At 54.5% G+C, this 19,180-nt stretch overlaps 10 protein-coding genes across 10 annotated transcripts; 8 read left to right on the forward strand and 2 right to left on the reverse strand.

The window, feature by feature from the left end:
- Positions 1-181: 181 nt before the first annotated feature.
- LTR77_003509 (uncharacterized protein) lies at positions 182-919 on the forward strand (the record flags this gene model as incomplete). Its single annotated transcript, XM_064800765.1, has 2 exons — positions 182-364; positions 395-919. The coding sequence occupies 2 exons, from the start codon at positions 182-184 to the stop codon at positions 917-919; spliced, it is 708 nt and encodes a 235-aa protein (XP_064660716.1).
- Positions 920-2,184: 1,265 nt separating this feature from the next.
- LTR77_003510 (uncharacterized protein) lies at positions 2,185-3,378 on the reverse strand (the record flags this gene model as incomplete). The annotated part of the gene is made up of 2 exons (XM_064800766.1): positions 2,185-3,327; positions 3,376-3,378. 2 exons carry the CDS (start codon positions 3,376-3,378, stop codon positions 2,185-2,187), a joined length of 1,146 nt encoding a protein of 381 aa, XP_064660717.1.
- A 278-nt stretch (positions 3,379-3,656) lies between these two features.
- Positions 3,657-6,175, forward strand: LTR77_003511 (uncharacterized protein; the record flags this gene model as incomplete). Its single annotated transcript, XM_064800767.1, has 2 exons — positions 3,657-3,836; positions 3,884-6,175. 2 exons carry the CDS (start codon positions 3,657-3,659, stop codon positions 6,173-6,175), a joined length of 2,472 nt encoding a protein of 823 aa, XP_064660718.1.
- A 260-nt stretch (positions 6,176-6,435) lies between these two features.
- On the reverse strand, positions 6,436-8,640 carry NOG2 (GTPase required for pre-60S ribosomal subunit nuclear export and maturation; the record flags this gene model as incomplete). Its single annotated transcript, XM_064800768.1, has 2 exons — positions 6,436-7,425; positions 7,774-8,640. 2 exons carry the CDS (start codon positions 8,638-8,640, stop codon positions 6,436-6,438), a joined length of 1,857 nt encoding a protein of 618 aa, XP_064660719.1.
- Positions 8,641-8,890: 250 nt separating this feature from the next.
- On the forward strand, positions 8,891-9,815 carry LTR77_003513 (uncharacterized protein; the record flags this gene model as incomplete). Its single annotated transcript, XM_064800769.1, has 2 exons — positions 8,891-8,927; positions 8,965-9,815. The coding sequence occupies 2 exons, from the start codon at positions 8,891-8,893 to the stop codon at positions 9,813-9,815; spliced, it is 888 nt and encodes a 295-aa protein (XP_064660720.1).
- A 1,808-nt stretch (positions 9,816-11,623) lies between these two features.
- On the forward strand, positions 11,624-12,135 carry LTR77_003514 (uncharacterized protein; the record flags this gene model as incomplete). The annotated part of the gene is made up of 3 exons (XM_064800770.1): positions 11,624-11,694; positions 11,757-11,899; positions 11,969-12,135. 3 exons carry the CDS (start codon positions 11,624-11,626, stop codon positions 12,133-12,135), a joined length of 381 nt encoding a protein of 126 aa, XP_064660721.1.
- Positions 12,136-12,366: 231 nt separating this feature from the next.
- On the forward strand, positions 12,367-13,057 carry LTR77_003515 (uncharacterized protein; the record flags this gene model as incomplete). The annotated part of the gene is made up of 2 exons (XM_064800771.1): positions 12,367-12,583; positions 12,645-13,057. 2 exons carry the CDS (start codon positions 12,367-12,369, stop codon positions 13,055-13,057), a joined length of 630 nt encoding a protein of 209 aa, XP_064660722.1.
- Positions 13,058-14,302: 1,245 nt separating this feature from the next.
- LTR77_003516 (uncharacterized protein) lies at positions 14,303-14,815 on the forward strand (the record flags this gene model as incomplete). Its single annotated transcript, XM_064800772.1, has 1 exon — positions 14,303-14,815. One exon carries the CDS (start codon positions 14,303-14,305, stop codon positions 14,813-14,815), a length of 513 nt encoding a protein of 170 aa, XP_064660723.1.
- A 1,688-nt stretch (positions 14,816-16,503) lies between these two features.
- Positions 16,504-17,157, forward strand: LTR77_003517 (uncharacterized protein; the record flags this gene model as incomplete). Its single annotated transcript, XM_064800773.1, has 2 exons — positions 16,504-17,066; positions 17,118-17,157. 2 exons carry the CDS (start codon positions 16,504-16,506, stop codon positions 17,155-17,157), a joined length of 603 nt encoding a protein of 200 aa, XP_064660724.1.
- A 1,117-nt stretch (positions 17,158-18,274) lies between these two features.
- LTR77_003518 (uncharacterized protein) lies at positions 18,275-19,120 on the forward strand (the record flags this gene model as incomplete). Its single annotated transcript, XM_064800774.1, has 2 exons — positions 18,275-18,317; positions 18,369-19,120. The coding sequence occupies 2 exons, from the start codon at positions 18,275-18,277 to the stop codon at positions 19,118-19,120; spliced, it is 795 nt and encodes a 264-aa protein (XP_064660725.1).
- Between the last annotated feature and the right edge of the window lie 60 nt (positions 19,121-19,180).

Consider the following 19,180-nt stretch of genomic DNA (forward strand, 5'->3'; position numbering starts at 1 on the left):
TACACCGCTTATTCTGGTGAGCCCCCAGCAGCTTCGTAGAATATGTGTTTGTCCGTTGACTGATTTCAGATCATGGCCCGAGCTCCTTCTCTAGCCTTACCCGCAGCCTTCTTGCTTTTCACCTTCTCCTTGGTTCGTACTGCAAACTTCTTGGTCTGTATACCCAACAAGCACCGCAACCATGGCGGTAGACAGCGAAGGTGTCGCCCAGGCTACGATATGTGATGCCGCCACCAGAACAGACATCATCGATCAGCCAGGCAAAAAGGCCAACGAACTCCGCGACAAGGCCCTAGGTCTGGACCTCATCCTCATCGAGATTATCTGCAGTCTTTCGCCTGCCGACATGCAGCAAGCAAAGAAGGTGTGCAAACACTGGAGAACCATGATACAGAACAGCAAACAAGCTCGTCTCGCCAGTACACTTACGCCAACCACGACGACTGCACACACAGATGAACCGGATAGCAGGTTCCTCGCAGATCGCACTGCGTGCTGCGAGCCGTGCTACACCACCTCCAAGCTTGCGTACAACCCGGCGCTCTCCTGGATATACCTTGCCGCTTGTCCCGGGGGACTTAGACACTTTCAGCTCGATCAGGAGAAAGAGACGGTTCCGGGCGAGATCAACGGCGTGCTCGAAGAGTTCGTGACTAGCCCACGCTGCAGTGCGGTGACTGTCAAGGCAGATTTCTGCGACGGCGCCGGCAATGAAGCTGACCTGCACTGCATGGTGTACGTTCCGACTGGGGTGAAGGTCAAGGATGTGGTGTGGTACAGTGGCACTTTGCAGGATGAGCTCAAGAAGGAGGGCAAGCATTGTGATGGACTGATCGGAGAGGTGGCTTGGGTTGGTGGAAGCGATCATGCCTGGATCCACACGACGGTGTTGGGGGAGGACCAGGATGATTTTGATTGATGGTGAGTGAACAGGTGTATGGCTTGGAAAACGCAGCCATCGATCCCCACGTAGCAGTGCAGGAACGTACTGCTCTGCGTATGCCTGTTCAGCGGTGGCTGGCGCCGGGTCAAAGAGACCTCCACCATGCTTGGGAGACAGCAGGGTCGGGTTTTCTATCAAACAAGCTATGTACCACGCCCAAACATCACAGAAGGCAGAATGCGATGTTCCACAGGCTTTTGTCCGGTCGCTTCTTGCATATGCTGCTTTCCTACTCGACTCACTATCACCCAAGTTCTCCATCTGAGGTATCGGCATGCAGGTCTCAACCGCAAACACTGACCTGTAGAAATCAGCATACTGTATGCGAGATGACGCCAATGCAAACCGATGGCTCTTTCTCAGTCAAACCAAATCGTTTGCTTTCTAGACTTCCGCTCGTCTCCTCTTCTGAGTCTTCTCCTTCAAGGACGTTTCCACACCCACAGTCTCGCTTACATCTTTCCCAGCAGCAATGGCGGCATCAGGAGAAGCTAGCATCGCCACTGGGACAGTACGTGCAGTCTGCAACAAGCATGAGAGTGTAGTGCTGATCCCAACAGACGAACAACACCACGGTCCTCCACCCAAGCACAACCACGATTCACGACAACGGCAAGCTGTGGGCAGAAGCTTCCAGATGCTGAACGCCCTGCTATATCACGGCCAACCTCAGCATCCAACCCTTCCTCCGCGTCGAAACTGCATCAGAGTACTCCAGCGAAGTCAAGACCTTTAACATCCACGACGTCTTCCAACCCGGCCAAAGGGTCACGCTTGAGAGACACCGCGACCAATTCGTCACCGTTCCACCCTGCAGCATGGTAGGAATCAAGGCCTGTCACCTGCGCTCCACCAGGGTTCCCAACGTGGGCTTTGAGCTCGACTCGCCGACCATGGAGCATGTTCCGGTGTACGTTCCGTCCGGTGTCAAGATTGGAGACTTGCTGGAGGTGATGGATGCCTGGAAGCGCCAGACTGAGGCACGCTCTTGTGTGGTGATGGAGATTGTGGCGCAGGTTGTGGTGAACTGGTGAGCACTCAAGAAGGTGTCAAGGTAGAGATGGCAGCAAAGGGAGCAGTCGACGTGGAAGGTGATTGCTCAGTTTGGATGGTTGGGTTCCCAAAGGCCGATGCTCGAGTAAGGCTGGACAGTGGAGTTCAGAACACAGCTGCAAGACGAATCAAATGCGAACGTCTACAATTACTGCAACCTACCAACGCTGTGATGGTTATATGAACATTCAAGCAGCCGTTACACCCTCCCTACCATCCGCCTCTCCAGCCCCGCCACCGGTCACAGCGCCCATAAACTCCCTCCACCTGAACACCTCACCCTTTCCTTTCGCAGCATTCATGCCCTTTGCCCCAAACGCCCTTCTGCCCACGAACTCTCCTATCACCGAATCGACTTCCCTCTCACTAAGATCAATGACCTCCTCTCCAGGCTCGGGTGCAGTATTCAACAAAGCCCTCCTCAGCTCCGTCACGTCGATCTGCCCACTGTCATCTACATCGAATGCCTCAAATGCCGCCTTCAGCTCATCAGGCGGCGAGAGCTCTGCAAGTGGTGCGGACAGCATATCCAAATATCGCGCCAAGTTGAGATTGGAGGGTGCGTTGGGCGGGAAAAAGTCGCAGAGGTCCGCAGGCCTGGAAGACATGCCCATCTGATCCAACATCGAGCTGACTTCCGCGGAAGTTATGGTATTGGTGCTGTTGGGGTCTAGCACTTCGAAGGATTCGCGCATGCTGTGGAGAAGAGTATGTGGGACGTTCTTGTAGGCCGTGCTATTCGACTTAGTTGGCAGTCTTGCGGGCTTCGGAGCTGGCGCGGCATTCGTGTTCCCAAAGTTGAGCGGCTTGACTGTGGAGGTTGTGGAAGACGTGACTGTGCGCTGGAAAGTCGGACGAAGATTGGCTTGAGACGGAACATTGCGTGACGGCGAGTCTGGAGCCGGGCCATCGAAGGGCGATGGGCTAGGTGCAGCGCGAGGTGTTGCGCCAGATGGTGTGCGTATGGGCTCTTCCTCTTCTGGTGATGCTGTGGTGCGCGGCGACGGAGGGGCGACTTCTTCCGTATTGCTTGTCCGACTGCTCTGCCTTGATGGCGATGCTGGGATGCTCAGACTGCTTGATGGGCGTGCGAATGGACTTGTTGGTCGCTCTGATGTCTGGCTGATCTGCGATGGGCGTCGAACAAATGGGCTCGCTTTTTCGGGGGATAATGAGCCAACCTTCGTTGGCGACAGGCTGCCATTGGGCTTGGTCGGTGACTGCGTTGGTGTCGTCGCTCGTACCGTTGCTGGGGACGCGCTGTTCTGTCGCTTGAAGGGCGACTGACGTCCCGAATCGAAGGAGAGCGGGGTGGGTCGGAGCGAGTTGGCCTGTGTCTATTAGCGGTGTACATCCTCGTTCGATCACCCACAACATACCATGCTGTCTGCTATACTTCTTCTAGACGATCGGATATGCTGTGAAGTGAGGTTGTCTTTGGTAAACAAACAGAAAGCTTAGCTATTTTAGCTCATACGCTAGCGTAGATCAGGGTCCGATCTGTGCGATCACATGAAAGAGGGGAGACGGGGGATGCAGCACAACGATGCACCTTATGCAGAACGCCGTCCAGTGACCCGTACAATGGCAGCAGTCCTGCCTCATCGACCAAACACCAACTCGACAGGGACATCAGCCAGCGGAGCGAGTCGAAGCACCCATGTCCGCCAGCCCTCCCACTCCTCTCGGACTGGCTCTGGATCACATGAAGGGAGCAACCACTACACAGCACACCAGCACCAACAGTCATCCGCTTCACAACCCTCTTCTGCGCAGAGTAATGACTCTCCCGGGCCATTCATACAGAACGCCGCCTCCAATGGCCAACTACGCCAGACCCGTATGCCTGCCAGGACACGACCCAGACAACGATCGGTGAAGTCGCAGTACCCGTCGGACAGAACAGAGAAGCATGTCGAGTATATCCTCGTCGCGAGCTTCGACATCGATCGTGGAAGTGTCATGGAGCATCAGTACCCTGGGCCAGTGGGTGGGGACGAACACATGTTGGCCGAGTTGATGTTGCCAGATGGAGCACACGTGCGAGCTCAAGACTGGACGATCTTCTTCCTGCACAAGGATGGTGCTGTGGAGGAGGATGAGGAGCAGGGCGGTAGAAAGAAGAAAAAGCGGCGGAGAGCTGAGGCGAACGGGCAAGCAGGTGGAGGGGCAGAGGACGACTCAGATGCAGAAGGCAGCAGCTCGTCAGGAGACGAGAGCGACAACGAGCCGGATGATATCGACGGTCCACCACTGGTCTACGTCCTCAACCTTGTCAACATGAAGCAAGACAAGACCGTCAAACGAGGCGCTGTAGTAAAAGCAATGGCCATCTGCACTCGCCATTCGTTCCTGCACATTTACAAGCCACTACTACTGCTGGCCCTAGGGGAGTACTTCGCCAATCCTGTCGTCGAAACACTGGCCAGCCTTTACGAAGCCGTTAACAGCATGGATCTCTCCCTCGTGCCAAAGCTCTCGATTTACGAGAAGTCTATCTTGCAGTCGAGCGAGGCCAAAGACCTCTTCCTCTCCAAATTTGAAGCACTCATTGCGCAACGTATGGCATCCAAAGAGAAGGATGGCACACATCCAAGCCAGTCACCAACTTCTCAGCTCCACACTCGGAACCGGTATGGTCTTCCAAGGGACACGCACGAGTTCGAGAGCATTGTCAAATATGCCAACGTTCCCGTACCAGTCAAGGTCCCTGTTGCCCTGTCGCCAGAGACGGTCGGCGACTTCAGCATGGTCAAGCTGATCACAACTTTCGCCACTCCTCATGCTACCGCACCTACACCATTCTCGCCAACGCATCCTCACCTTACTACTTCCGGCCCCCTTACTCACCCTATCATCGTTCTACTCAACGCACTTCTCACGCAGAAACGAATCATCTTCCTCGGCCACAACCTTCCTTCTTCTGAGGTAGCAGAGGCAGTCTTAGGCGCCTGCTCTCTTGCATCCGGAGGCTTGCTGCGAGGTTTTACGAGACATGCCTTCCCTTATACTGACTTGACGAAGATTGACGACCTCCTCAAAGTGCCCGGATTTATCGCTGGCGTCACCAACCCAGCCTTTGCACACAAGACGGAGTGGTGGGATGTCCTTTGCGATATCTCCACCGGCAAGATGCGCATCAGCAATCGCATCGAGCAAGCACCGCTTACTGAGGGTGTTGCTTTCTTCCATTCAAATGGTGCGGGTGCTCACCACACATCTGACAAGCTTGGCAACCCTGGCGGAACCGGTGGGATCTCCTCGATCGTGGCAGTGGGAGCTTCGATGAGCGCTGGTCTGGGCGGCAACGCTACTCCCGCTAGCAACATGAGCGGTGACATCACGGGAGATGCAACCTTTATGAATAACGTGATCGCGGCCATCAACGAGCGCCACGGCGAAAACGCTATACGCGCGAAGTTCAGGCGGTGGATACTCAAGTTCATCCGCATCGCGGCTGCGTTCGAGGAGGTCGTCTACGGTGCCACCAGCCTGTACATCCACCCCAGTATCACAACAAATTCACCGAGCCTCAGCATCGGCTCACCACGCCTCGACAGCCCGTCCAAAACGTCTACAGCAGGTGGCTTCGAGCTACCACCCGAAGTCACTGGGCACGGCTACGTCTGGCCGCACTCACATGCGAAGAACGCAGAACTCGCAGCCAATGCCACGAGGCTTGAAGGCTGGAGGAACACAAGGAGCTACTACTATTTCATCCAGGACCTCGCAGCCTACTACGTCCGCCAACCCGTCAAAGAGCTGGATCTACAGCATCTACACGACAAGCTGAGCAAGCTGCGCATGAACCCAGAAGCCAGCTCCAACATCTATCTCGCCATCTGCGCTGCTGTTCAGTCAGATGCCGAAATCAGCCAATTACTCTCCACAATCCTGACCGGATCTTCAGCCGCGGATAGTAGCAGAAATGCCGGCGCAATAGGCACGTCGGGACAGCCGAGCGGTCTTTTCACGCTCGCGCTTGGGCTGTTCCATCCGCGGCTCGAGGTGCGAGAGCAGATTGCAATGCTGCTGGACCGGATACGAGAGCATGAGGCGGGATGTCACTTCTGGAGCCAGCTGGGACGGTTCGTGAAGATTGGGTTTGAGCGGGTCGTGGAGGCGAGGGAGATACGGTTAAATGGTGATGTCGGGGCGGAGGGGCACGGGGAGGGTTGAATGTAGATAATGGTGTGTCTGCTATGATGTACCTGCCATGTAGATGTACGATGGAATGCGGTATGCGATATGCGATTGGACGCTCACGACGTTACTGGACATCTCCGAGACATGATCGATGCACCAGGACGGGAGTGGAATGGATTTCCTCATCTGCGGATGTGGACCTGTGGCCGACACTGCACTGTAACTGATTGAATTGGGACGTTGATGTGTGCGAAGCGAGTCCTTGGGGACTCAAATTATCGTGAATTAAAAGCCTACTCGTCGACATCATCATCGCTATCCTCATCAACGAGCTCGACGCCTCCAGCCACATCCTCCACACCATCTTCAGAGGCACTGTCCTCATCATCGTCATCATCTTCGCCAAAGCCTTCAAAGCCATCTTCAGCATCCTCATCGTCATCATCATCGTCGTCCTCGTCTTCAACAACCTCAACCTCATCATTTGCCTCCGTGCCCGTATCCTCCGCCTCACGCTTCCTCTTCCCATGCGTGATACCAAGCATCTCATCTCTACTCTCGCCATCTTTAGGGACAAGCACAACCTCGTCACCCGGCGCCGTCGGGGGAGGGACAAACCACGGCACCTTGCCCCGCAAGAAGTCGTTCAGCACCATCTTCGCCACGCCATCTAGATCGGCCTCACCACCCTTCAGTAGGCGGCCACCTTTTCTCGCGAGGGTATCGAGGAAGCGGATGGCTTCTGCCGTCCGCTCCTTGTCGGTCGCAGGCGTGCCGACGGTGTTGTCGACGTCTTCGGCAGCAGAAGCGGTGAGCAAGGTAGAGGCAGGGGAGAGCTTGATGTCGTATGTTCGTTCCAAATGCTTCGCTTGACACCGAGCCAGCACGGCTGGGATGTACTGGGCAGGATTCTCGACGTTCTCGACTCGCACAACACCTCTCAAAAGAATGTCTTCGGGTGTGTCGCCCATGCTGGGAGGTACGATGCCGGGACAGTCGATGAGGTAGATGCGTTTCATGAGGGTGATGTATTGCCATACTTTCGTCTCACCGGGAATAGGTGCTGTGGTGCAGACTTTCTTCTTGCGGAGAGTATTGATGATGGAGGATTTGCCGGTGTTGGGGTAGCCGATGAAGCCAACCGAGATTTGCTTCCGGCTGCTGTGGAGTGAGGAAAACTGTCGTAGTGTACTGATGAGCGTGCCTTTGCCGAAGGAGTTGGTTAAGGATGCATGGAACGCCAGTGTTGGATGATCTCTGCTGAGAATCTTGACCCATCGAGCCTGAATGCACAGTTAGTGGAATTCAAGCCATGCACAAGAAGTTCCAAATCAGAATGTCAGATATGTGTGTCTCATTACTAAGCTCTCCTTCAGGTCGAAATCAAGATCGCTACTCAAACGAGACAAAAGTGTCCATCTCTATGACCATACCAAGACGGCAGGGGGTCGGCGAGCGGACTGGGTTCAATCTGCCAAAGTCGTAACAGGTTTGCATCCACTGAAAGCCGTGAAGGCTGGAACAGACCTTGACATAAACAGTGGCATCGTCTCGTTCTGCATGTAGCGAGACCGTCATTGCGCAAGGGGGCAGGACAGTAGTGAGAAGAATAAGTAGAGAGAAACACGTACCGCAACGCTTGTAGGCACCAAGTCGCACTTGTTCAGCAAGAACAGCAGGTGCTTATGTGGTGCCTCTTCCCGAATGTACTTCTCAACGCTCCGACATCTTGTTCCAAGCGGATCCCGAGCATCAAGGACGTGGATGACAACATCGGAGCTGTCAATGACCTTGTAGAGTTCGTTCCATATTCGTTTGCTCTGGCCTTTGGAGAAGACAGCTTCCCGGGCTGTGGTGATCTCGCCGTCGTCGACCTCCTCAACTCGATTCTGCTCGTCCTCATTGCCCACAGCGCCGGACAGGCGCACATCTTCGAGTCTCTTCTCCTTATACTGGTCGTAGTCCTGTTGTGTCCGGCCGGCAAAATCTTCTACCGAGCTGACGGCTAATCGGGGCCTCTTTCTTTGCGCTTTAGGACCGAACGTGTCGCCAAACTTCTCAGTCTCGATCCGAATCTTCGCCTGATGTTGAACCAGCCCATCCTTCCTCTCTTTGTCCTTGCCATCGTTGATCAAGCTCATCGGCAGCTTGTTCCGTTTAAGCAGGTAAGAGTAGGGATCTTTGCTCTGCGCCTCCACCGCCCCTCGAAAAGCGCTCAGCGCATCCTGACTGATCACTCTCGTGTTCGTAAACCACTTCCGGTTTGGCTCCACTCGAGCTGGTGCCGTTTTGGTCGATTGGTATGCAGCGGCCTGAACGATGTCTCCTCGCGCATTTCGAGTGGGATCGCCAGACTTGAACATGTTCAGAGTCTTCACTTTTTTCGCGCTCCGGTAGAAGTTCTCGCCCTTCGTCTTGACATTATTCATGCCGTCGCCAGAGCCGGGGCCTTTGCCCTCACGGGCACGCCGCGTCTTCTCCTTCTTGCCGGTGCCCATGGTTGCTGATAGATTTCCAGGATGATGTGGTGTGGAGGTGCTGTCGCAAATGCAAGAGACGAAGTCCAGAATTTATGCCAAGACTTGAAGATCGAGATAAGATAATCTCACCCCCGAGCCGGCTCCGCAGCAATGCTCGACTCCTTGAGAACGTCTCGACATTAGCATACGGTCCAGTGTACCTGCCATCAAGCGACATGCCTCCACGAACAGCTTTTTCGACGTCCCTACGAGCGTGGCGATGTCCAGAATGTCGAGCTTTCTCAACGGCTCAGCGAAGACTAGCCGTTGGCCCTGAACATCCTCGCTACATTGAAGTACCAGAACCGCCGCAGCAAACATCACCATATCGGCCATTCATCAAGGGCCGGCTGCCAGTTCCTCGAGATGTCTTCGCCAGATCAGAAGGCAAGGATCGGGCGGCTGATGAGGAGATTGCAAAGGCCGCACCAGCTCCCACAAGCCAACCGCGCCATCCACGAGGAACTCGAGAGGCATGGCGGCAAAAGATGGCTGCATCGCGAAGGCAGAACTTGCGAGAAGGTGTCAAGACTCTACGAGAACGCAAGACGAGGACAGAAACTACGCTGCGCGAACGGGTTGCAGCAAAGCAAGCAGAGCGAGAAGCGTTAGTCCGAATGCCTGAGCGCGAAGACGAACGCTTGACCACCTCTTCCACCGGTCTGAACGTGCATAAACTCCTCCACGGACCACTGGAAGATCCCACACGAGACGCACGACTGGCCCATAAAGCGCGCAACCTCACCTTGCACACCTCCGCCAAGCGCGCGAACAGGATGGACAATTTACACACCCTGTACATGAACGCACGACACTTCATCGTCACACCCCAGCAACTCGATAGCGCCATTGACTCCGAGTTTGGCACACCCGAGCAGCCACGCCAATTCGTGGGAGACCGTGGCAGGCCAGCACAAGGGTATGGAGAATTCGACGACGGCGGCAAATGGAGCTCGGAAGTCACTAGCATGTGGGCGCACGGCAGACCGGCGACGGTGCAGGATATGCTTAACAGAGCGGCGCAGGGCGATGCTGGGAAGACTAGCTATGCTGTCGATGTTGCCGAGGGTGGAACGGAGGGTGTTACGCAGAGCAGGGTGCGGAGGATTGCGGAGAAGCTTACGGGTGGGAAGATGGATACGACGGAGCAGTAGGGGTGGTGAGATCTACGGTACGTTGGCGCAGTGACAACGAACGCCTGTACAGCTTTACTTGTCACCTGTCCTTGATATCCACTTTGCACACTCATTGGCCGTATTCTGGCTCCGCGTACTTGGATCAGTTTAGCTGACTTTTAGCAGCTTAATATGTGTATATATACATGCCATGCATAAATTCGCCAACGCATCAAACGCAGTCATACCAGCTGGCCGGATGCAGCATTTTGCGAGAAAAGACCACCCTTCCAATCCGCACAAACGAGCTTCACTTTAGGCTCACTTTGACAGGGGCTCACATGCTTCACGATTCACTTCACTCCAAGCACTAATTTTGTACAGCGTCGACCTTCTGACTCGGTGAGTACTCTTTAACACACTTCTTCACGGCTCACAAGGTCAGGTTCTATTTGCTTCACTGAGCCTCGCCCACTTGACCTCATCGAGACAGGCTTACTTGAGGCGGATACAGCTGTTATGGGCTCTGCTTCCTTGCTCGACCGATAACATGTCCTCTGGATGCAACTCGCACTCCTAGCGTTTGTTTCCTGGCTGAGATGCTGTGGGCAGAAGTTCAGCCACCAGACTTCTAGCAGGAGGAATCGGTTGACTCAGAGTTGCTCTGAGCTGTTCACACTGAGAGCAATGGACCGCAGTAATCGCACTGGGATGCTTCTACCTCACCGGCTTCGGCTTACGCAAATCTTCAGCACTGAGCAGCTGACGTGCACCTACGGTAAGGACTTGCAAATGCTCATTTCTTCACAATCGAACGGCGATGCGTTCTTGAGCCAGCTCACCGACGTCTTCTATGCCCGGTCGATGAAATCAGATGATCCTCGCTGTCGCATTTAGCGCTTCTTCTGCAGTTCATCTGAAGGCTGGACACTTCTCACAACAACCCATGATTCACATTGATCCAAAAAGTGACAATAGCATCACTACAGACCATCCGCGACGTCGACAACTGCCCTATTGGGACGACGCCAAGTGAAACGGCGGCATTCTGGCGCTGCAGATCACCAAACTTTCGGGTACTTCGAGGCAACCACACCTCGTCTCCAACCCAGTCGCAGAATGACAGAAAAGGTCGAAAATGCTTCGAGTATTCGATTTCCAACAGAATACAACCGACATGTGTTTACAGATGGTTGCAGAGAGTTCACAACATCAATTAATGTTCTGCAGAGTGTGAAACAACCATCGACCCGATCAATCGTTCGCCTGATGCAAGGCACATTGCATGCATTGCACACGCGAAATGTCTGTATACAATGAACCCCGCGAGTGTGGGTGAGACAGGCTTGATCGTCCATCATCAGCGGCTGGTTGTCAGAGCAGAACTGGTGTCTCCCAGGACGACGTGGCTCTTTGACCTCGCCCTCAATCCGTGCATGAGCCTCAGCCGATCGGTCCATATCGAGGATGGCTTCCAGCAGCTCCGGCGAATGGTAGCCCTCGATGCTCTCAACATGCGTCTGGAAGATGAGAGGGACTCCCATTCCGAGCAGCTACGACGTCGAGCACTCGACGCCGGGACCACCATGGCTCGTCTACTTCTACTCTTCTTCCTCTTCTCTTCTTCTTCTTCTTCCTTTCTTCCTCACAACCATCTCAACAAGCATCTCCAGCAAGCATCACACAACACCAACCAACATCATCACCATCCACTACCCAGCAGCAATGTGAGTACTCGAGAACACCTCACTGTCCTCATCCTCATCGTCACCGTCACTGACCACCTTACAGAACCAACAGCTTAACCACACAACAACCACACAACCATCCCCCACACACCAGTCAAGATGAAGTCGACACTGGCAGCACTCACCCTCGCCGTGGGCACCCAAGCACTCGTCTCCCGTGAGGCAGGCTGGTACGTCGACACCGTCACTTACCCTCACCTCATCTCCACCTCGACTGACCTCATCACATCAGCTGCTTCGGCATCACAGCATACGGTGGCCCAGGCGGCGTCGTCGGTACCCTGGGCGATGGGCAGCTCCGCATCGGAGGACAAGAGCCCGCAGCCCATGTGTGCATTAACAACGGTGGTTTGACCGATGACCAGGGCAGAGGATGTCAGTCTTCCTCCACCTCACTTACCCTTCCTCATGTCACATCATACTAACCCCTGGGTCTACCTCAAGGTATCTTGACTCCTCCCACAACTCAACTCCAGTGCGACGCTGGGGCGGCACCAACTCTCGGCTTCGAAATTTCATGCAACGGCACGATTTCGCACAACGGCGAGTCGACCTTCTTCTCGTGCCCGACCGAAGATAATGGGGTGAGCAAAAGTTCTCCATTGTCCTGAGACATTCACTGACCATTCCCCGCTTCAAAGGCCTGGAATCTCTATTCTGAGCCACTGGAGAACGAGCCCAAGTGCGTGCCAATCTGGCTCCTGGCTGACAGCTGCTACTCCGGATGCCCCACCACGTCGTCCTCCAAGCCAGCCACCACATCGTACTCCAAGTCGACCTCCACGACCCCTCTGACGATGACGACCACGTCGACTGTCACCGCACCTTGCACGACGTCCAGCATGGCACCGTCGCCTCACACGTCGACAGTCACTGCGCCTTGCACGTCTTCATGTGTGGCACCGCCACCTCCACCACCGATGCCCAAGAAGTGCCCTCTCGATCTTCCAGAGAGCTTCGAGTTCGCCCACCTCATCGTTCGCGTCGACTCCGCCAACCCTGACAAGGCTCTCGGAAATTACCTCAATGGCACCGTTTCGCCAAGCGTTTCGTCCATTTGTGAGTCGCCTCTATCTCCCCCGTTCTCGAATGCAATTGCACTCACTGACATCGTCTCCAGTCAACTTCGATTTCCCGGAGAACTTGGCAGACAAGACTTGCCACTTGTACTTCTCTCTTCCTGAGCATGACCAGCTGGAGACTTCCGCATACGAGTTCGGCGGCGAGGGCAAGTTCAAGGTGTCCTACCTCAGCGGCGTTGCCTCCAAGGAGACCGCGTACAATAACGCACCCAAGGTCGATGACGTCCTCAAGGAGTTCACGCTGACGCCCGGCACCGCTGTCGCCATCAGCGAGCGTGAGGGCTGCGCAGCAGGCCAGACCGTGAGCTTCGAGATGTCTGCAGTTGGCGACTCATATCTCAACTACTTCCAGGATTTCAATCCTTACCGTGAGTTCAGCCCACTGCCTCCAGATCTGATCACTGCTGACCTCCTCTTCCCAGCGATCGGCCTCTACGTCATCCCCTCGTAAGCTCCAAGCTTCGAGTGACCTTCAATCTCACCACCGACTCGCTGCATGGGCCTGACGAAGGAGAGATGAGGCAGACAACAACAGCACTGCGTGCGTGCTTCCTTTGGTGGGTTACCGGCACTCCTCTCGCCGGCGCTCCTTTCGACGAATGGTGTTTGGGTCTTGGAGCGGGAACTGTGTATCATGATGCATGTACATAGCCGCCAAAACATATGGGTCGTTCTCTTTCTTGGTATATCTTGTGCCTTCACGTGCTCCTCATCCTCATTGCTCTCGCACTTGACTTTTGGTCCGTGCTTTCGCCGTTCATTGGTGTCATTTACTCTGGAGAATTCTCACCTCATCGTCAGTCTCTCAAGGCGCACACTCTGACCAACCTAACAGGTCCGTCACCGCATCTTCGCCACACATTCTCCTTCGAGGACATCGTGGTCGTCACCATCGGCACAGCACTACTTCAACACCTGTCGTGCCCCCGTACAACCTCTCGATCCAAGTATCCAGCAACTCCCTCTTCAACCAGGACTTCCACGATATCTGAGCAGCTCTACCCCCATAACTTTTCCAACGAAGCCCGCTCTCGTCGAGAACCCGAACATCCACGTCAGGCCCGCGCCATCATGCGCTTGCTCTTCACCAGCCTCAAGGACATCTCGCGCTGTGCTATCCTCTCGGGCTCTCCCAGCCACAGACCTCAACCACTACACCAGATAATTCACGATAAGGCTTTCGCAGGGTCTACACTTTGAGGACTTTGAGCATCGCTTTCAGCTAAGCATCAGCACACCGTCGCTCTTCACCGCGTGCGAGTACACCTCACGCTCCCCTACCTTACCAGGATCTCCTCCTCCCTGATCTTAACCAACCGACTAGACTCGTCACCAAAAGCCTGAACGGACTCTTTGCCATGGAGCACTTCACATCACCTTCTACAGAGCACCAACACACCACCCAGCCTCTCTCAGGATCTTTACCCGCACCAGTCAGCCGTGTTCTCCGCAACCCAGAGTCCCCAGAAAAGATGTCTGCTGCGTTGAGAGTTTGCGGCGTCTATGAGCTCGCCGAGAACATCATCAGGCAGCTACCGCAGCGCGACATCTTTCGCGTCAGGGGCGTCTGTCGACGTTGGCGAGACGTCGTTCAAAAACCACCTCCAGATCCTGGAACCCTCTGCCTGCGGATTGTCGAAATGGACCACGACTACGAACTCTCCCCCGACCTAATCGCCACGTGCAGGTACTGTCGATGGGCCACTACGGAGACTACGGCACAGGTGCAACGACCAAGATCAATGCGACCATTGATGCTTTGCGGAAGACGCCTCGCATAAGCCCATTCGTGAATCGATTTATCAGTGGGTTCGACATCACCTTCATCTCTGCTATTGATGCCGGAGAAAACGAGTTCATCTGTGATGCTCCCGTCAGCATAGTCTATCTGAAGATACCGGGCATTAACGGGGAAGACGAAGACAACGAGCCGCGTGCTGCATGCTCTCTTCGAGTTCCAACGGGGGTCAAGGTCGAGGATCTCGTGGACGGCGCAGCTCTGCTCAAGAAGGACATGACATACGCCGGTCATGATATTGTACCTGTTGGCTTAGAACTGAGGTGCGAGGAGATGCCGGGTCCGGAGTATTGGATTCAGCGAAAGACGAGGGAGACGATGGGGGACACGTACATGGACTGGGACAGTCACCTTTGGGAAGAATTACCATGGCATCGGGCGGACTGCTTTGATGATAGCTGGCCGCAATGAATTGTGTCAGCGGCGTACAGCATGTTCTCACGAGTTGGGCATTCCGCACTGATCTCGCAACGAGCGGAGGACACATCGAACGCCAACAGAGTCAAGGAGTTAGTGCACGATGTTCTGTTTCTGCTAGAGTAGTCATGGTTCATGGAGTGCTTTTAGAGACAAGGACGTAATTGGAGTAACGTTCCACCCTTCTCTTGCTGACAAGGTCACTTCATGCCCTCCAGCATCCATTGTCACACCTCGCATCGCTTTGTTCGAGCCTTTTCGTATGCACCCCTGGCGTCTGGGAAACCCAGTGTCGCAGTGTAGGATGTTTTACATCCATCCGATGCCCTGATCTTACTGCGTCAACGCTGCATGGAGATCCCTGACCCTTTTCTTCCCCTCAAAATCAGCTGAAAAGTTGATATAGCCCGCAAGGACGACCCTGAAACGCATTTGCGCAGGCACACCATTGGTGAGGAGCCGCATACCTTCAATCAGGTCTTTGAAAGTGATTCTGGTTGGTACTTGGAGAGAGCATACAGCCATTATGTCGCAGGCGGCGATCGGTAGCTCTTCGACAACAAATAAGTAGACGACCAAGAGGCGGGGAGCGGTGATGTATAGCAAGCACTCGTCCAATCCACTGTGCAGCAAATCCGTGATAACGAAGCTTAGGTCGGTGTGCTTGACATGAGGGTCCTTTGATGTGCGGAGGGCTGGGTGGACCTTCACAGGTGCGCGCATGTGGACCTGATGGTATTGTGATGAAGTCGACGGATGCGTCTCGATGTAATAGGTGAGCATTTGTTTTTCGTCGCTGGCGTTCTCGTACGTGATCGAAGCCGCCTCGGGGTCGGAGCTTGTCACAACAGTGAGGCAACGAGCCTTGCGGATCGGCAATGACTCCTTGATCAGCTGTCGCCAAGATGTCGCCACTGTTTGCACCTCTGGGATATCTCGTGCCGGAAGTTTGCTGAGGATGTTTTCGAGAGCTCGTAGGTGTCGAATACGCGAGCGGCGGCTGACATCGTGGTAGTCGGTGAGGGCGGCAGGAAGGCGGCCGGTGAGGTCGTAGAGGCCGCAGCTCGTTGGGTGAAGGTTGTTGATGCGTGTATTCCGATGGCAGAGTGCGCGCTCTTCCGTTGCTGTTCAATCTGAGCGGCGTACGACTTCCCGAGCAGCAAGGAAGAGTTGCTACCCCCTTGTTATGAAAGCTGAGATTGTAGGAGGCGAGGGGTTTCGGATAGGGCAGTGAAGAAGTTTCGAGACGAGTTCTCTTTCATGTGACAACGAGTCCGTGCTCTTCTGAAAACATCCACGACCTCACTCTCTTGGTCCACTCCGCTTCATTGCATCACTTCAGTGACCATCGAGCGACTTCTCACGACCGCTTCGAACGTGGTCGCAGTGCTCCACGACCTGACGACTTTTCAAACCACCTCCCTCGACAACGTTCAGGTCATGGCGGCTGCGCAAGCAGTGTTTGCCACGTATGAGAGCTGGCGGAGCACATCATCGCACACCTTCCGCCAAAAGACATCCGCGCCGCTCAAAACGTGTCCAAGCATTTGCAAAAGGTGGTCACAGGATCAACTGTTATTCGGAGGGCTCGCTGCCTGAAGGTGGTAGTATCGGAGATAGTACCAGGACCAGTAGACAACAGCAGCTCCGATTACGACACCCAAACACTGCGTCCCTGCGTTATGATCGGCGCATTTGTCGGAGATGACCTTGCCTACATGCAGATGAGCATGCGCGCTTGGGTAATGCTGCATCCGATCTTCGGCGTTGCAGAGCCTTCTGCCCAGTTCCATGTGGACGTAACGGAGTTGCCATCGATGTGGCTCGAGGAGTTGAACGACGTGGCTCTGGGATCCGGCAGATGTGGTGCAACACCCCCATTCAGAGACTTCGAAGAACTGCGTCTGCAGCAGATAAGCGAGCCGCCCCTATCTGTCGTCTATATCGGTGTGTTCGCGGCTGTCGGGCGTTTCGAGCGCCAGCAGGACTATGAAAAACCCACTGAATCCGAGACCACCATACAGTTCCACTCACGAGATTTCATCTGTCTTTCGCCGATTGCCTGCTGCTCTCTGCGTGTTACGACTGGTGTTACTATCGGAGGCCTCATAGAAGGCATCAAGGACGTGCTCAGGACGTTACTGGATCCGCAAAAGTGCTGGGTCGCCGTAGAGATGACCACGGATATCAACTTTCCCGCCTTCGGTGATGATCGCTGGAAGGCCAGCATTAGTGAGGTGAAGGAGTAAGTACAGTGTTGATTGCCATTCTCGGAGTATTCTTCTGAGCTAACAAGACGGCAGTCGAGGGTCCTGGATCTGTACTGGAGAATATAGCATTGAAGACATAACGAGAGAATAAGGCCGATTGTTCCTGAGGATGGCCATTAGAGAGTGGCAGACAATCAAGAGACAGTGAAAGCGGCCAACCGGCGCAGATGTATCTGGCAGTCTTCTCCAAGACGAGAGTCTTACGGAAAAGGCCACATCACTTTCGTCAGCGGGCGGTCATTGTCTGTGAGAAGATTCCTTACACAGCTCACTCTGACCGAGCAGGGCGCTTCCGCTGCCAACGGCTTGACACAGTCTCCTGTACTCGTAGGCGCGGAAAGAGCTTTGATGTCTGTAACGAAGAGTTGTCGGGCATGCCGTTACGGGAGAAGGCGATTCTGAGTGGTTGTGTCATCTGGCAATCTGCTCTACGTAGCGGCTCATACTGTCTAATTGAGTCTTGCCGGTCTACCATCAACCTATCAGTATTCGTTCGGGTCACGAGGGAGTTATGCATTTACTCACCGAGATCAAGTACCGTATATGATCCTGAGCTTGAAGTCAGCCCCCAACACCATCAAACAGCATTGCCTAAGAGTGGCTCACCAAGTCATGAACCTCCCTGTACCTCTCATATTCCGTCCTGGCGAAGTCTCGCATCTCTTCTCGTGTGGGCGACGGTGGTATTTCTGCAGACGTATTCAGTAAATGCTTCGGAGAGACGCATGCATTAGGTGGCGTACTATGGACCGCCCTCATGATGTCCTTCCATAATGATAGTGCTCGCTTCCGCTGGACGAACTGTTGCATCTCATATCAGCCGTCGTCGCGTAGAGTATGCTCAAGGGGGTTAACGCATACATGCTCCAATGTCAGAACCGGTCCTTTGCCCCTCAACGACTTGCCGGATGCTATCGTCGCATAGCCACGTGTGAGTAGATTCATCCCATTATTTCTGAAGCTCATTCGGTCTCGCAGTTATTATTTCATAAGACGCTTAAACGGGATGAATAAAGGAAGAGAAGAGAAGAGATCGTGACGTTGACGTGAGGTTGGAAACCGCTTGGCTCGTGCTCAGAAAGACTCCAGACCTCGCCTCCAGAAGACTGCACCTATGAATAATACAACGTTTTATGACCGTTCCACCAATGAATGGGCTATCATAATGTTCTGGTCCGTCAACATGGAACGCCGCAAGTCACCCGTGCTGACAGCCATACATGAAGGTGTGGACACGAGCAAAAACTGAACAACGACACCCGGCGCGTTACAGACAGACGGCGTGATTGAAAGACCACCAGGACTCCCATCGACGACTATGGCGAAAAGAAAAGCCAACGGCCTCAATACCGCTGAAGCCACAACCGAAGGTTCTTCTCCAGCAACAAAGGACAGCGACGAACTCATCACCTCCCTCAACGCCCTCTCTGCCTCAGCCTTCCAGGAGAAATACATAAAACCCTCCCACCTAGCACCACCATCACCTCAACTCTCCATAACCTTCAAATCCTCCGCCAGCCTCACCAAGGGCGAATTGAATCAATGCTTCGACCTCATCTCCCTAACCAGCCGGTCACACTACGAACCCAGCAGTTTCGGCTGGCATTCCCGGCGAAAGCTACGCGAAATGCGGGAGGAGGAGATGCGATATCTTCTCGTCCGGTCCACCACCCTCGCAGACCGCGATGGCGATTCGGCGGTGGAAGGAGAGGTGAAAGGCTTCCTCAGCTTCATGCTCACCCACGACTCCTCGCCGGCGGTGCCGGTGGTGTATGTATACGAGATCCACCTCCTACCCGAACTGCGGCAATGCGGGCTTGGAGGGCATTTAATGCAAGTCGCGGAGGACGTGGCGAGGGCAACGGGGGTGGAGAAGGTGATGTTGACGTGTTTTGTGGCGAACGAGACGGTGCGGCGGTGGTATGAGGGGAGGGGGTATGGAGTGGATGTCGTCTCGCCGGAGGATCGCATGACGAGGAGGAAGGTCGTCAAGGCAGATTATGTTATCATGAGTAAAGCGGTGAAGTGAAGATACCCAGCGCGGAAGGCAAGAAAGCCGCCACCCTCGGTGTTCGTATGAATATGTAGC

This window comes from Saxophila tyrrhenica (assembly GCF_035928015.1).
Source record: "Saxophila tyrrhenica strain CCFEE 5935 chromosome Unknown scaffold_5, whole genome shotgun sequence".
NCBI classification, from domain to species: Eukaryota; Fungi; Ascomycota; class Dothideomycetes; order Mycosphaerellales; family Extremaceae; genus Saxophila; species Saxophila tyrrhenica.